At 41.6% G+C, this 15004-nt stretch overlaps 2 protein-coding genes across 2 annotated transcripts in view; one reads left to right on the top strand and one right to left on the bottom strand.

Moving 5' to 3' along the window:
• Nucleotides 1–15004, top strand: part of LOC115003692 (poly(A) polymerase type 3-like) — a 981812-nt gene that overhangs the window by 231439 nt on the left and 735369 nt on the right. The gene's annotated exons all lie outside the window — the stretch shown is intronic.
• ism2b (isthmin 2b) lies at nucleotides 2252–13963 on the bottom strand. The gene is made up of 6 exons (XM_029425587.1): nucleotides 13325–13963; nucleotides 8811–9062; nucleotides 7311–7653; nucleotides 5431–5568; nucleotides 5245–5313; nucleotides 2252–4866 (listed from the first exon to the last, which is right to left on the bottom strand). The coding sequence occupies exons 1-6, from the start codon at nucleotides 13433–13435 to the stop codon at nucleotides 4349–4351; spliced, it is 1431 nt and encodes a 476-aa protein (XP_029281447.1). The 5' UTR covers nucleotides 13436–13963; the 3' UTR covers nucleotides 2252–4348.

A 15004-nucleotide genomic window follows, 5' to 3' on the forward strand; every position in this document is an offset into this window, starting at 1 on the left:
CATTCCACAGCGGATACTCGCCACACGGATGGATAGATGACATTTCTAAGTATGGTTATGCACATAATATTAGTACATCCTTTGCTAATTGTGTCCCACTCTTGACCTAATGTTCTATTGTGAACACATAACCAGGCTTCCCCCCCCCTCTCTTTTCTTGGGTCAATGAGAGCAGCAAGCAAAGGATAGACATCATGACCTACAGGAATTAAGAGTATCTACTTGGAGTATTGGGATTGCCTAAACCTATGGATTTGCATTACCCTGACCTTTGACCTTTTAATCTCAATGTTATTTAATCCTCTGGAAAGAGTATAGCTTTGGACAACATGATGGGAGAAATGGATCAACCTAGATACAGCAGTGGATATGGATGACAGGGTTTGTAGCTGTTAGTTAAGGCATGCAGGAGCTTAAGAGGTTTCATTTATATATTCGTAGGACTTTATTTGTCTTATTGAGTGGAATCTTCTGTATGATTTTGATTTCCAGCTGGTCTTTTCTGGAACCTGAATTTAAACGACTTTCTAGCCATTACTGCCGTCCCTCTTTAAAACTTTAGTCCCCAACCACAACTGGAAGACCTAATTGTGAAAAATGTGTCACTCTTGTGAATCACCAGAAGAATGGCCACAACTTATTTGTAAATCCTGAAGCATGCATGGTTTGAAAAGACTGCGGTTGATTGTTTAGAAGCACTACAGAAAATGTTTCGAGAACTTTTAACTTCTGGACGTGAACTTAGCTTATAAAGAAAACCAATGTTAGATTGAGAACACACAGATGATGAAACAGAGTAAGCTGAGGGAACGTTTGATGCTGCTGGTGCACTCACTGCTAACACGTGGTAGCAAGAGAACTCATGCGTGATACATTATTGAATTCTGTCATCGCCGTGTTCATGATCTGTTGAAATTTTCTAAAAGTAATGTAGATAAATAATTAAAGACATATAACTATACATAACTTCTTCACAAGACAAACGCTAACACACAAAACCACAAATGGCATTTACAGATTATTAAACAATTTAGCATCACAGCTTCCACCATCTCACCTATGTGGCCAGGACACTCACCACTAAATGAAGGGACCTTCCTTTGATTCGTTTTGGTTGTATTTGACTGTTAAAGCACCTTACAAGGAATAAACATTTAAAGTTATTTGAAATTTAGGGGAATAGGCCTACTCCTGAATCTTCCTTCATATCGGGATATTAGCAAAGAATTGTTGTGAAGAGTTGTATGTTAAAATAATAGTTCTACGTTTTGGGAATATGCTTATTTGCCGTCTTGCAGGGAGTTAGATGAGAAGATTGCTAACACTCTCCATTATAAGTATGAAGCTACTGCCAGCAGCCAGCTAGCTTAGCTTAGCACAAAGACTGGAAACGTGGCCAAACAGCTAAAGCTGGTAGCGTTTGGTGGAAGTTACAGCTCCAAGAAATAGTCCGGCCAGAGTGCAAAAATAAACTTTTTGTGCACCAGTCAAATTGCTAGAGAATGTTCAAATATTATCAGCCACTTTATACATTACCATCGTTTCCTTTGGCTGGTGAGTGATGCAAATCTACAAGCCATTTGAATGTTTGCCAGTAGACTATTTGGCTGTGGAAATGGGGCTAATTGTGTGCCCCGAGTCCGGCACATAACCCCAACATGGTTATTAGTAAACTTTAGAGGAGCTGGTAGGCGAATTGTGTTACCTTTGGCTGCAGCAAGGCTAGCTGTTTCTCCGTTTCCAGTCTTTGTGCTAAGCTAAGCTAAGCTAACTGGCTGCTTGAAGCTTTATTTTTACCATACAGTCATCAGAGTGGTATCAATATTTACATTTAACTCTTGACAACAGAGCAAATGAGCATATTTCCAAAAATGTAAAATTATTCTTTTAAAATAAAAGTCTTATTTGCTAATATCCTGATATGAAGGAAGTTTTCAGGCATGTATGGTCTTTGAAAAAGAAGCCTGAATGGTAGGTTTGGTAGGTCTTGGTACAGTACCTCCAATTGGCTGTCTTTAATATTCAGCCTGTTGCTGCAAAGAGGGAAGTGACATGTTTGCACTCTGAAGGAATGCTTGCTACACTGTACCTGTGTTGTTGGAGAGGAAAGGTACGGAAAAGTTTGGCCAGTCAATAAAGAGTACTCAGTTGAGTTTTAAGGAATTTTGCTCTACAGTACTATGCTATGCTTGGCTCTGCTACACGGTATCTAAAGTGTGGAAAAAGAAACGAGACATTAAAAAGTCAGATGATGAATGCAAGGTCTTTATATATTTCTCCAGCGTAATTGCAACGACATATTCATAGAGCACTGCAGTACAAAGCAAAATGAAACACAGACACTTGATGTTGCTGTATGAAGTGATATGAGGCAAGTGGGTTTCCCTTTTGACAATGGGTGCCTTCATTTCTCAGTCAGATTAGTGCACCATGTTGAGTATAGAGACATTTCAAAGCTTCAGCAAACTTAAAAAAAGAGAGAACAGACAAATAAATACTGTACAACACCATATATGTAATACTAGATTCAGAAATCACAAAAAAGATCATGCTTTCCTCAACAGAACACTTAATATATGCACTTTCAGAGAACAATGCAGCATTTCTGGCGAGTTTCCCTTCACAATAACACTATCATCAACAAATGGCAAACATGAGTACATTTTGATATATCTTTTATATATATATATATATATATATATATATATTTATTTATATGTATATCTATATATATATTTAAAAATATCTTAAATAAAGTGCCTTCCCTTAAAATCGGTGATTCCAAAATGTAAATGCATGTTTGCATGTACACATCTGGAAGCAGACGTCCTGAAAAAAGGTTTGGAGCGAACATCCATAGAAATAGAGTGGATAGAAAGGGCAATTCCTGGAGTTTTAAGGTATTTCTTAATACATTTAAGATTACTGCCACTGTATTTTGAGTGAGGTGCAGAGTTTTAACACAGCTACTGCTGCAAGGCTAAAGACTATTCTGATAATTAATCCACATTATACCTTATGGTGACTACTTCCTTGTGGCCTTTACCTGTACTCTATTTTAGCCCAGATAAAGGCTCCAATTGCATGACCTCTCAGGAATGTTTATTTTTGTAGGAATGTCCTTTCTATCCAATCAAGTTCTGTACATAAACCCAAAGACCCTAAGCCAACAGCTTAAGCAGCAATGACATCTTTCTATCACACACAATGCATCAACAGCTATTCAATTATAAGGGTTCCAACTGCTTTCTGAAACTGCACAAAAAGCATTATCTGTTCATCAATTACAATCTGGATTAGACATCCGATACCCTCCTACTAATTTTTTATCCTATTACACTTACCGCTGTCGAGGTAAATGAACAAATGTGTTTATCATGGTCAGTTAGTCCCCCTGAGAACATTGTAGAGATGAGCGCAATCACTGTAGAACTAAATGTGTTCCTACATTTGCACCGTAGAGACTTAGGAGGCTACATTTACACAGGCACCAAAAGTCTGATTTTTAACTCTTTGGCACCCAGATCATATATCTTCCCAGCTGTGAAATTGTAAGGAAACGAATGAAAACAATCTGTGTGACAAAACATTTGAAATGTTCTCGTACCGTTACTGCGACTGGGCTTTTCTCATAATTTAGTGTCCCAAAAGAATGGCTGAAATGTACATTACTGTGAATGCATGTGGGATCTTTTGGGTTTACTGATGTCCCGTTGTCTAGTTCCCCTTAATAGCTTTGTAAAAACCTGATGGATTTCATATTGTAGCAGCATAGTTGGGATATTCATCTGTTGGACTCTTCCCATGCATCTGTTAGTTTCATCAACTATAGCCAACCCACATTCATACATTTCCTAAAGTAAAACCTACAAGAAGCATGATCAGGATGTTTACCAATTGTTGCTAATTGTCAATCACAAGCACTCCAGGACATTATCAAAAAAAAGCCAGTAGGTAGACATCATGCAAACACACACCCAGGAGAGTGCAGTGAATATAAGGAGAGAGAGAGAGCTTGATGTTATGCCAAATGTAGAACAGGTTGGCAAGCGATGGGATAACACTGCATTTTATTTTCCATTCTTGTAATTCTGCTCAGTTCCATTGAGCCTGATATCAGGACACTGTGCCAAATCCTAACTTGAGACAGCCACACTTCACCGTCATACCTAAACCCCACATATCTCCCAATCACAAATGTGCATTTCCTCTGAGTCAATGCATGGTGAATGCATGATGCATGGTTTAGATGTAATATTTCATGACTTTTAAAGTAGGCAGTCTCCTTTCAAATTAGGATTGGGCCCTCTGACTCTCTGAGTGAAGTGGTAGTTTTGGCTGTGGTCCCTCAGTACTCCCTGGCCTCTTCCAGTTCATTCATGAACACATCTTCATGGGGGTTTTCTGGGCAGCTCAATCCATTATTTGGTGGCCGCACCGCATGGAAGCGACTCCAGTCTCCCTTGCACAGGATCCAAGGCAGCACGTCCACTTTGAAGTGCAGCTCAGGTGAGAACTCCGTGCTGATCAGGTTAGGCGTGCCTGCGCCTTTCCCCCGCGTGATCAGCCGCCCACGATCGCCGTAACAACAGTGCTGCGCTGCAAGAGTAGATGAGTCGCTGGAAAGTGCAGAGCGAATACAGCTACGCGCTGATGGCTTGTAGATGTCCATGCGCTCCTTGGGGCCACTGGCATCACGCCAGCGGAACTGCCGGCCATGATTCTCATCGTAGACGCTGACCACAGTGTACGCCACTTCAGAGGGGAAGGAGCAGGGGCAGCTGGGCAGCTCAGACAACACCTGGTGGAGGTACCTCTGGAGGAACTCACTCTTACAGTTGAGCCACTTCTCACAGCTGTCCACATCTATTAGAGAGAGGACAACAATACCACATGAAATTGTGTGTTATAGTTCTTCATGGTAGCACAACTAGTAGCACGAACAGCAGTGACTTTGCAGTCAAGTCTGACTCCTAAGTCTGGCATCTATAAAACATCTGTTACAGTATGGAGCAAACCAGTTCAACATTCCCTTGTGACAGCATATCAGTAGCATCTTACCATAACGCATTAGCCAAGGGAATACTATCATAAACCTACAACTAAGGTATATAGCTAACTGACTATGCTTTGTAAAAGTGTGGACAGTACAGTATACTCAGCTTGCAGTTAATGGGTTAAAATATGGCATGTTCCGTGAAGCTAATGAAAGCTGTTCGACAACTTCCCACATAAAAAACTCACCTGTCCCAAATGGTTCTGTGCCATTCTCCATCTCGAAAGGGAAAGGCTCTACCACTGTGTTGACATCACCTACAAAGAGGAGAGTGGTACATTAGCTATAGATTATAAAGCAGCTGGAAAAGCAGAATCTAAATAGTCTAGCCTTGGTTTGTTATTTTTATATCGTAAAGGGAAATATAATCTCACCAGGACAAGGCTCCAGGTCACACTTAGAGGCTTCTGTCAGAGTGCAGGAGTAGCCACAGGACTTGGTCCTCTTCCTCTCACCGTTTCCACATGTCACTGAACAGGGAGACCAGGGAGTCCACTCATCTGTTTCCTTCTCTGTGAAAAGGAAAACAAAATTCAAACATAGTCAGTGCATTACATGAGCTCTACATCATGCTTTCAGTCCTGCATTACTATACTAGATGTACTGTGTTTGGGAAGCAGCTTTAAAGGGTTTAAAAAACCCTGCAAATCTAAAAGAAAACATGAAGTTGAAGTAAACTCAGTATGTTCGTCTACAGTCTAATCTAGAATAAGATTTCAAAGTTCCTGGACTTTCTCAGTGCATATAAATGAAAATGTTCTCCTGGTCTAACCTTTCCCATGTAAACCCATATTCTTTTTAAGAAGGCCTTAGTAAAATTAGAGAGCAAGAAGCTGTGCTGTGGCTGTCTGCCTCCGCACCATGATTCCTTGTGGTGTTAATAACACTGAAAACAAGTCATTCTTGATTAAAGGCGAGGTGGGTGCAGAAATACCATCTTGGGTGTAGCGAGCACCCAATTTCACTCTGTGGGCGCTGCCAACTCGCCATGTGGCCATACGAGAATGAGGTCTCAGGAGAGTTTTAATTACAGAAGAAGCTAAGGCCGACATCCTTGATTTATGTTCACTGAGTCTTTAGATGTGACCACTTAATAGGCATTGTTGCCCTTTGCTGGCTCCACTACACGCACAACACATAAACATAAAATGTATATAGTGGCATAAACAGATCTGAACGGGTTTAAGAGTTAAAAAAACAGCCACCTGCTACCATATTTTGAGACAACAATACAATAGTAGAGATTTGTGCAACAACAACCTTCAAAAACCTTAGAAAAACAAATAGATCAATCATGCACAGATTAGTATCTTTGGGAAATGTCTGTGAAGAAGGAAAGCCTTAGGCTGTGGTAAGCCCACGACCGTACTCTGATCTACAGTATCTCACACACATTGGGCTACCCACTGCCTAGCCGATCAGACTTTTCTTTCTTTCCTTCACTTCTTCTTTCACTTTTCCATCTTCTCTCCCTTTCATTCACTATGTGCAGCTTTCTCTTTCTCTCTAGTTATTTACTATCTTTACCACTGAATAAGTGGTCTGTCTGTGCAATCTGAGACACAACATGTTTTCCCACCAGAGGAAGGCAGAATTAAGAGGGAAAAAATAGCTGTAAAAGTTATGCAGAGCCCTGAAAGCCCCCTGAAATTCTTGAACTGGCTCAAAAGGCCGAGCCGCAGAGGGCCGTGAGGGCCGCCAGGGTCTGGGGGGGGCCCACGGGGTCCCGGGGAAAGATGAAAGGGCCGACCGAATGGCCCCTGTCATTCTGTGTTCCAAATCGGCCCTCTAATTGTCCACAAGCAAAGGGCTGTTTTGTCCCAGGGAACAGTGCCGGCCTCACGCTGCCATTAGCGAGCGCATCGGACCCATCTTCAAAAGGCAGGCCTCTGCGACCAGCACGACCAGTGTCGACTTCAAAGTGCCCATAACCCTCAATGTCCTGATGGTCGAGTGCTCATGCTGCTTCGCATGGTGGCATCGTTTGGTTCTCTCTGACTGTGAAGATAGTTATCATGCAGCCTTCCTAAGCTTGTTGTTCTCTCTCCATCATTCTCTCTCTCTGTCTCTCCTTCCAGACATTCCCATTAGCTCTTTTTTGATATAATAAATTCAGTAATTGTATTTCCATACTTTCCCTTTTCGCATATTTTTTAAACCCACAGGATACATTTTGGTAATTTTTTAAAAGCCATAATCAGTGTGATGAAGTCATAACAAGCAGACAGCGAGTGTACCACTTGGCAAACCTTACCATAGTAGCTCTGCATTGGATCCCAGCCTTCGTTCCAACGTGTATCCCAGTCTCCGCCCACTCCGCTGGGTAAGGGTTCTTCGCTGCCGTAATCCAAAGAGTAATCCTCCTCCTCCTCCTCTTCCTCTTCCTCGCCAGTTTCATCCACGCCTGACCGGCTGTTGCTGTCCTCGCTGGAGTCGGCGTCGGTGTAACTCCAGAAAAGAGGCCAGAAAAGCTTCTTGCCTCCGAGCCAATCCACTGTGGAAGAGGGTGAGGAGGAAGAGGAGGGTAGCCATTCTTTTTCCTTGGCCAGATCCATCTCTACTTCCATCTGGGGGTCGTCCACCACTTCAATGGTTACCTACATAGACAAACAGAGGCTCTCTGTCAATCTGAAGTAACACATGAACACATTCATCTGTGCAACTAATATGATGGTGGACAGCATCAACATTCATAAAGCTTAACATCCGTCTCCTAACCTAGCAATACCAAGACTACAAATTGTAACGTGATTGCCAAACTTAGAAACGGTGAGTAGAAGACAATGTCATACAACAAGCGATTGCTCTATCAAGTATTGCAGTGTTGACTCTGCTGCTTTTTCTGCAATGTGTCATCAAAAATCAAGTACCTCCAATACTTTTGTGCAGCTTTAGCGCTTGAGTTAAAAGCTCTTCTCAAGAAATCAACTAAACTCAAATCGGCGTAGACGTTTTTCAGCAAGCGAACCCCCTCTCTGAATCTAAATCAGCCAGCCAGACGTGAGCATGAGCATTCAGCCAACCAAACCATCCTCTCAGGGAGAGAATGTGAGAATTTATTTTGGATAATTACCTCTCATTACCTCAATATGACTCATCCTAGATGCTACAGTACTTCCAAGTGCCCACTTTAGCTGATGTGAAGACCAGGCAACACAGAGACTACAGAAGAAATCATTTTGTAACTGTTGTAACATTACATTTCACAGTTAGCTCAGGTTTGGAAATGCTTTTATTTGTCTTAGTTAGATATATCTTTCAGTCAGAGTATGGTGCATCTGGTCTATATGCCACATGAAAACTCAGACATTTCATCGGTTTCTGTACTTGATGTGGACATAAGTCGACATCATTATGTCCCTCTTACCACATCCTGATTACACTGACCAGAATTGGGGAGCATAACTGCCCTGAGATAAGTTAAACAGAACAACCTTTTGAACGTTTTGGATCCATTTAGAAGGAGATGATGAGGACGTAATGGCTCATGCTTATGATTACAGAGCCCATTTTCCTTTATTACACTTTAATTAAATAGTAGCAAAAAAAGACGCTGAGATTAGACTGTTGATTTTGTTACACAATAGAGAAATTAATTATTTTACACAATAACTAAATGTTATTGTGTAAATGTTAAATGTTCTCTGTACATTATTGGTTGCAATTTAATCCATAATTGAATAAATAAGAATGTCTAAGACATTTAAAGACTGCATTTCCCCCAAATCAGTGTGACTCCCCTCTCTGGACTTACCTGTATGTTGGGGTTCTGTGAGTTGATGTCAGCATTGGCCAGGTCTGGAAAGTTCTTGAGATCCAGGATGAATGGTTTTGTCTCCTCCTCGGGCTCAGGCTGTGGAAGAACACCAACAGAGCGATGCTGGGGGTGAGACCACCTTCTCTGGTGGCTGTGGGGCTCAGGCAGGAGACTCTGGACCTGGTTCTGCTGCTCCAAAGCCTCAGGGACATATTGGACCCCAGAGCTGTGAATCGGATGGCCATGACCCTGAAAGTACAAGTTAAGACGTAAAATAAAGAGTTTATCTGGACCAGAAACAATAATCTAATGGAATGAATTAAGAGATTAAATGACAAAAAAGGGTAAAACGGCTGGTAGGAAATGCCTTAAACCTTGTAGACACCATCTTGAATAATGTAAAGAACAAGGAAAACTGAGACAACTGGAACACATTCAAAAGCCAGTGGCTACTTCATGGCTTATGACAAATCTATAACTTATAGTGACTCATTGATGAATATAAAAACAATTAGTGCTCTGTTTCCAAGAAGAAACCTTGAAACCATCTATCATTTTGTAGCTTGGTCAGCAATTCCAAAAAGCCCCTGAGGCATCCAACTAATCAGCAAAGTGACCAACCAGCTTTCGTTCATTTCATTCATTTCTTTTTTTTCCCACAACAGTCATGGCATCCAGGCCGTGGACAAAGAGGGGCCTGTGCCAGAGAGATCCTCTTTTAGCTTTAATGAGAGGGCCTGGGAGGCGTGGGACCCCTGGGCTGGTGCGAGCGTGTCTGCCGCCACTACGGCCGCCACTTAATTTGACCTTTCAGGTTTTACAGTTACTGTGCCCAGCAGGAGGAAATGTTGATCTCTGAGATTTATGATGATTACTGGTGACATTATAATGGTGGGAAATTGTAGATGTACTGTATCTGGAATACAGTCACTGAGAATGGACTTTACGTTGGTCTGGTTGGTCTGATTCTCCAGTGTGCATGTGTCTGTTTCATGTCTAATAGGACACATATCTATTTCCTGCTTGGTCAAAGCCAAAATCCAAACCCTCTAATGAACCCTTGTGTGCCATTCACTTACGACTATATCATTATTAATATGCTAAATTGACTCAAACATTCGATTGAACTGAACCTTGAGATTTAACCTGAGCCAGTTTGTGGTCCGCTCAGAACAAACCAGTTGTAGTTGGAGGGCTAAAGAGGAGAAGAAATGTCTGAATTAATGACCAAATGGTTGATGATTTATACTTATGGCCTCTAGAACAGGGCGTACTTTTCACTGGCTGCCTGTGATTGTCCCATAAAGAAGTTATGTGGTCGGTCAAATTCAGGCATGTGAACACATAATGCCTGTTTAGAGGAGAAGCTTGTCAAGCATGATAAATGATGGATGAAGAGAAGTTGGCCTCCTCCCCAGATATCTGTAAACTGGTGGTGACAAGTAGATAACCTTTTTGGCATATTTAGCCTGTCTTTCTGTAATGGTATCCACTGCAAATACTGTAAGTAAATATTACACATATTGCAATAAATGCAAATTGTTAATTTACCAAAAATGTTTTGCCATAGAACTCAACATCCCATTAAATATTCCTGTAGAAATCCAGAGCTATTTCTTGTCTGATTGTTTTCAGCATTGCTGTCTTAACATGTTAATTCATCAACCATTGAAGGTAGTACTACAATTGAACATAATAGTCAAAGAATTGAAAAGAATTTGGGTTAATATCACATACATTTGATATGTTTTAGTTTTTCAGGTGTACGCTTGTTTTGATATTGTGTTTTAAATCAGTAATGTTTTCAGCACTAGATATAAAGAAAGTCAAGTTTAAACAATAAGTCAATTGATTGATCGACGGAAAAATAATCGTCAACTATTCTGATAATCGATTAGTCATTCAAGTCATTTTTCAAGCAAAGATGACAAAAGTTAGATAGATAAGACCTCTAAATTGTAATAATGTGCTCTGTTTAATATGGTAAAATAAGAATCTTTGCATATTGGACTGTTGGTCAGATAAAACAAGACATTTGACAAGCCTTTGCAGTGTTGCAGAGGGTAATTACTTGGTTAGTTATTTATATTTCTCCAAGTAACTAGCTAACTTAAAAAAACAACTCTTTGTGCATTGTACATGAATAAAAAAATATTTTTTATTAAGAATGCACCAAATATTCACAGCCAATACCTCCAAACTAATGTATTGCATGGAATATATGGCAGGAAATGATAAAGAAATGAAACCAAAAGTAGAGAAGAAGAACATTCTTCTCTATGAGAGCAATGCAAGCAATAAAGGCTCCATGCTTATGCTTCTCTCATGTTACACCTAACGTCTGGTATAAGATTTTACTGAAGAAGTCTTCCGATATTATGCTCAGTTTTACCCTGTTGCTGGACTATTATTAGCATCATTAGCGCATCACTGTCAAATATGACCAACAGTGACAATATTCACTCTTTCACATCAACATTCACGCACACATGCTCCAACACCTCGACACTCATGCAGACAGACACAGAGGGTCCAGAGTCACGAGAGAGGCCACATACTTTCACACCCTCCTCGTCTCGTCTTGTTACACATCTGGATCCTGTATTCTTTAGCCCTGTATATCAATCTCCTCCTCCTCTCTTCCTCCCCCTCATTCTCTCTGATCCTGCTCTCCTCCCCTCTGTAGTGGGGTGCTTCTGATCAAAGGCCTGATGGCTGATGGCAAGCAGTGTGTTTAACAGGGAGACTATCTGGATGCAGCGGGGGACCTCGGCCTGATCTGGAAACTGCTTCTTTCTTCTCAGACAAACATTAAAACAAGTGGTGATGGTGGTGACACACATTCAGGTCAGGGAGAGGAGGTCGGGAGACTGGATGGGGGCTGAGGTGAGGGGCAGGGACGGGATCCGGTGGGTTTGGGGGGCAGGCTGGGAAGGCAGGCCGTGTGGCAGCCCTGATTTATGTGCCCACAGATATCAAAGGCCTCTGCACTTGGCTGTTTCCAAACCATTACACAAGAACAATAAACTATGGACACTCTTTGATCGACATCTTTTGCAAAGGGAAACAGGACAACAAATGCATGCCTGGTGGAATCGGGATGAGGTTGTGGAGGTCGGGGTGGGAAGTGGGGGTACAAAACAGTCAGGGTAAACAGGTCCCAATATTTAGAAAAGAGGTCACTTCATGACAGACCCCCCCCCCCCTCCTCCTCCTCTTCTATGCTGAGAGATGGGGGTTAAACCAAAAACAGGAAATTCCACATTAACACAAAAAAGAGCCAATGTAAACAATCAGATGAATGACACTTGACCCGAGCTTCAGTGTGAGAGATGCCGAGGGCTCGCCTTATTCTGGTTACATAAGCATCTCGTTACCGGGCACCCGCTTTACTGAGCCTCCCCCTCCCCCTTCCTCTGCTAATCTCTCCTCTCCATCCACCACTTACGGACACGCATCCAGCAGGTCACAGGCAAAGGCACAGTCACCAACTGTAGCCTTTTGGTGAATAAAGTGAATAATCACAAAGTCACATAAGCCACAGTGAGATTTCTTTTTCGTCTTCTCACTAATCGTTCCCTTTTCCTCTTCCCTCCCTCTTTTCCTCTGTCTCTTTTTTGCTTTGACATCAATCAGACAGATGATGAGAGAGAGTCCCAATAGGGCATCCATGGGAGGCCACACAAGAAGGAGAGTTCAAAGGCAAAAACTGAACCCTGACACAAACACACACAAACAGGCTTTGATATCCAAATATGACCGTGTGTAACACAAACATTCCCATAGACACACCACACACCACACACTGCACAGCCTGTCTGTGTGTAGAGAGTTTGGATGTATTATAGCAGGGTGTATGCCCAGTGATGGCAAACCTTACTATACATGGAGAGAGAAGTGCAACAAAAGAGAGCAGCATGAGGACATTCTGTTATTTCAGCTCAGTTAATTGATTGTATCATTTGATGGAAACTGACTGGGGGTGAAAAAGAGCAGTGACTGTAGGCTACAAGCCATTTGTTCCACATTTTTCTATGACATTATACATTTACTAATTAAATGTGGAATATGTGTTGGAAACAACAGGAATTACTTGCTTATAACTTATTTCGAAATGTCCTAAAGGCACCTGGTTATAGTGTATGTTAGGCAATGACAGTTAGGCTAATGATGACCTTACATGTGTATGCTAATGTTGTTTCTTTTACATGTTTATGTTGTGATAATTGTAAAATACTGTCTTTGATATTATAAAATTGAGACTATTAGTCGACATTAATGAAGGAACTGTATTTAGTAATGAAGCGGACCAAAACACAGAGTATGGACTTTTTACAACAGTTAGCAAAGATGCACCAGGGCACTAAGCTAGCTAATTATTTGACAACAGAATAGTTTTCTTTAGCGGCAGGTGTGATTTTAAGACTTTGCAGCTTTTTTTAACGTGTTTCTGCAACTTGCTAAACTTAAAAAAAAAGCAAACACATCATCAATATCTGAAGAAAACTCACCTTGTGGGCAGCATTCTTGTGTCTGGTAGGAAACCCGGTCCCCAAACTAACGAGAAGTATCGACCAAATCACGAGCAGCATGTGAAATCTCCTCGCGACCTCTTGACGCATCTTCTCTACTTCAAAGCTTCCTGTGAAGATTTGTAAAAGTACTTTGGAGGCTTTTCTTAAACTATTCTCCCTAAATGAGCTTGTTGGCTTGGAAGAAGCGGCTTCCTCCTGCTCTACCTCCGTTTGTCAGCAACCTTGACACTGGACAAATGAAGTTTTAGGCCTCGTCAGTCTCGAAGTGTCGCACTTTATGAAGATGCGCATCAGCGTCCAGAGGTATCCCGCGCGCTATCCATATCTGGCACCAGCGCCTCGCGCAGCAACTGTCAGTCCGTATGGCGGTTCGTGCTCAACACTTCTCTTCCCCATAAAAAACACAGTTGCGAGAGTTCTAAGTACCAGAAAGAAGTTAAATACCCCACGCAGAATCTTCCCGTCCGCACCGGCGCTTGCTTATTCAACTACTTTAAACTGTGAGTCATTCCATCGTGGGTGGGTGGGTGTTTTCTTCCAATACATTGACATCTGGAGTTCATAGTATGCAGTGCGTTTTTTGCTATCTGTCTGATGCGTTAATCCATTATCCAGCTGAAGTTCATCCGCCAGTTCGAGTGGATGTGTTTGTGTGTGCACCGCCCAGCCAACCGGTTTCGGTAAACTTGCCTTTTACGCACGCATTCAGAAGGTTGATGCTAAAGGAGATGGGGGTGGGAAGCTTATTGCTCACAGCTGTGTGGAGGGGGGAGCGCTGGGCCACTGAGGTTCTTGATAAGGTACAAGGTTTAGTTTACATAGAACCTCCAGCAGGCTACACATGCAGGGCATGAAGTGGATTTACTCACTGAGAAAGTTTATTTAATCAAATACTCTGACTTCTATACCGAATTCTAAAGTGAAATATCCCGCAGATGCATTGAGAAATTATTTCAATTGTTGCTACAATCTCTTAAATTACATGTTATTTTCTAAAACAAGCCATCTTGTCCTACTGGCACACAATTACACAAAAATACCATTTAAAGACTGGAGTGAATGACTGACCGATGTGGAATGCTGTGTAATGGCAGGATGTCAGTGACTTATCAGTCAAAAAGGCTTTCAAACATGTTTGTCATGAGCTTTTAAGTTGTGACTACAGTCTGTGTGTGTGCCTGCCGTAAATAAACACAAAGCCATTCCAGAACTTGATACAAAGAAAGTGATTTAATCTTTGCAGCACTGTTTCCAACAGCATGGTCAACAAACATCACGGCTTTACAAGCTCCTTTAAGTGGTTTATCTTCAACCCAAATACAATTCCAAGGGCAAAAGCAACTGATAAGCAAGTTTCCAACGGTCATTGCAGGTCAGTTTTCACAGGTATTTGTGGTAGGTAGGCGGGAAAAACTGTCACATTACATCAAAGAGCTCCAAACAACTCAAACATTTTTATAATCTCTCTTGACAGTAATTCCTCAGTTTCAATGAGGGAAACCTGGCTGAAAGAAACAGTCACGTTGCTGTTTGCAATTACAATTTTGCCTCCATAGACAGAAAAGCAGAGACTTAACGTAGCTAAGACAGCTTGAGAGGAAACTTTGACGAGAATAATTGTTTCTTTATTATGTCAGAGCATATATCTGAAGAGTG

This window comes from Cottoperca gobio, chromosome 24 (assembly GCF_900634415.1).
Source record: "Cottoperca gobio chromosome 24, fCotGob3.1, whole genome shotgun sequence".
NCBI classification, from domain to species: Eukaryota; Metazoa; Chordata; class Actinopteri; order Perciformes; family Bovichtidae; genus Cottoperca; species Cottoperca gobio.